Raw genomic sequence first — 1,405 nt, forward strand, 5'->3', positions numbered from 1 at the left:
TCAAGCTTGCTACTGTAACCTCGCTTGGAGAAACTAGATGATTGGCGTTCAAACAATGCAAGCACTGAAATGTATATAAATGGTCGAATGACGGAAGAATTAAATGTAACGTAATCAATCCACGTTATAATTTCATCATTTCTAATTAAAAGGTAAGCATGGACAAAATATGGCAGGATAAGTAGAAAGTGTTGCAAAATCATAGATTTAACTATAATTCAGGTTGTCTTTCATTAACAAGATATATAAATTCGATAACTCAATACCAGTCATTCCATTGAGGTCAACATTTTATTATTTATTTCAAGTCTTGTGAAAGGGTTACTTCGGGAGTTCTTTAACAAGCCCAAGGACCTCGTCACTATACTAATTCCAATCAATCAACTCCAAGTTGTTCGATTGCTATTATTGTAACTCCGATCTAACGTTCATCTCTTTCTGTCAAGTTTTGCTCTCCACTCTTGGATATTGATAGGCTTCAAATAGGGATCATCCTCCGCCTTTTTCAGCATAGGCGACAATTCCATAGAGTCTATGGGACTCATTCTCAAGTAGCCAACTTCTGCCGCGGTTTCAGATGGGGTAGAATTCTTGCGACTCTGAGCCGGTGGAGGAAGCGAAACGTGGTCAGAAGCAGAGACCATCGCCAGGTAATCGTTCATTCCGTCCTCCAGCCGAGTTCTGTTCATATCCATGTGGGGGGCGTTTAATTCGATGTAATGCTGAAATCATCAATTTTGCTTTAAATTGAGTCACGTAGAGTTAATTAGACGAATGCAAGGATCTTTCGAAATTGTCATTAGTAAACGCATGCTTCCTACACGACCATGGTACCCAATAAGCCCGTATAATGTGTGTTATGCGAAAACGTATTCGAGTATCTCATTCAGTTTAAGATAATCTGATTGATTCGAATATGTAGACCTAGATAGACCAATGTGTAGATCACTCAACGAACTCACCGCTTTCACGTTATCCTCCAACAGATTTCCTACACGGTCGGCTAGCTGCGTGAAATTCGGACGTAGAGAAGGCTGGACCTTCCAACACTGACACATTATATCATACCTGCAAACGAAAAATTGCAATATTTGAGGTATCGTTTACTAATTACATTGTAAATACGGTCGATGTACGATTATACACGCTAATACAAGTGATCATTCAATTGGAAAGGCTTAGAAATATGCATTCGATGTAAGTCTCGCAGCTCTCCTATTGTAGTGATAGGTTATTTTAAAGAGAAACCAAAGACATATAGCCCGACGCAACTCCACCTTTCGTTAATTTATAGCGTGGTCAGGAATTCGCGAAGTTACTCAGGAATTGATGGCGAGCATAATACAAAAAGCACTGCCTCAAATCCTTTCCAAATGAAATATTTCGAGTGAAAACCTACACTTCG

The 1,405-nt window shown here is 39.3% G+C and overlaps 1 protein-coding gene across 1 annotated transcript; it reads right to left on the reverse strand.

The window, feature by feature from the left end:
• Positions 1–235: 235 nt before the first annotated feature.
• Positions 236–1,062, reverse strand: LOC144478003 (uncharacterized). Its single transcript, XM_078195728.1, has 2 exons — positions 963–1,062; positions 236–722 (listed from the first exon to the last, which is right to left on the reverse strand). Exons 1-2 carry the CDS (start codon positions 1,056–1,058, stop codon positions 429–431), a joined length of 390 nt encoding a protein of 129 aa, XP_078051854.1. The 5' UTR covers positions 1,059–1,062; the 3' UTR covers positions 236–428.
• Positions 1,063–1,405: the final 343 nt, after the last annotated feature.

Source organism: Augochlora pura, unplaced genomic scaffold (genome assembly GCF_028453695.1).
Source record: "Augochlora pura isolate Apur16 unplaced genomic scaffold, APUR_v2.2.1 APUR_unplaced_6146, whole genome shotgun sequence".
NCBI classification, from domain to species: domain Eukaryota; kingdom Metazoa; phylum Arthropoda; class Insecta; order Hymenoptera; family Halictidae; genus Augochlora; species Augochlora pura.

Excerpts from the sequence above, each read along its gene's own strand:
- LOC144478003 (XM_078195728.1), bottom strand. The coding sequence starts at position 1,058 with ATGTGTCAGTGTTGGAAGGTCCAGCCTTCTCTACGTCCGAATTTCACG. Across the intron at positions 723-962 it reads TGGAGGATAACGTGAAAGCG|CATTACATCGAATTAAACGC; the intron begins GTGAGTTCGTTG and ends TGATGATTTCAG.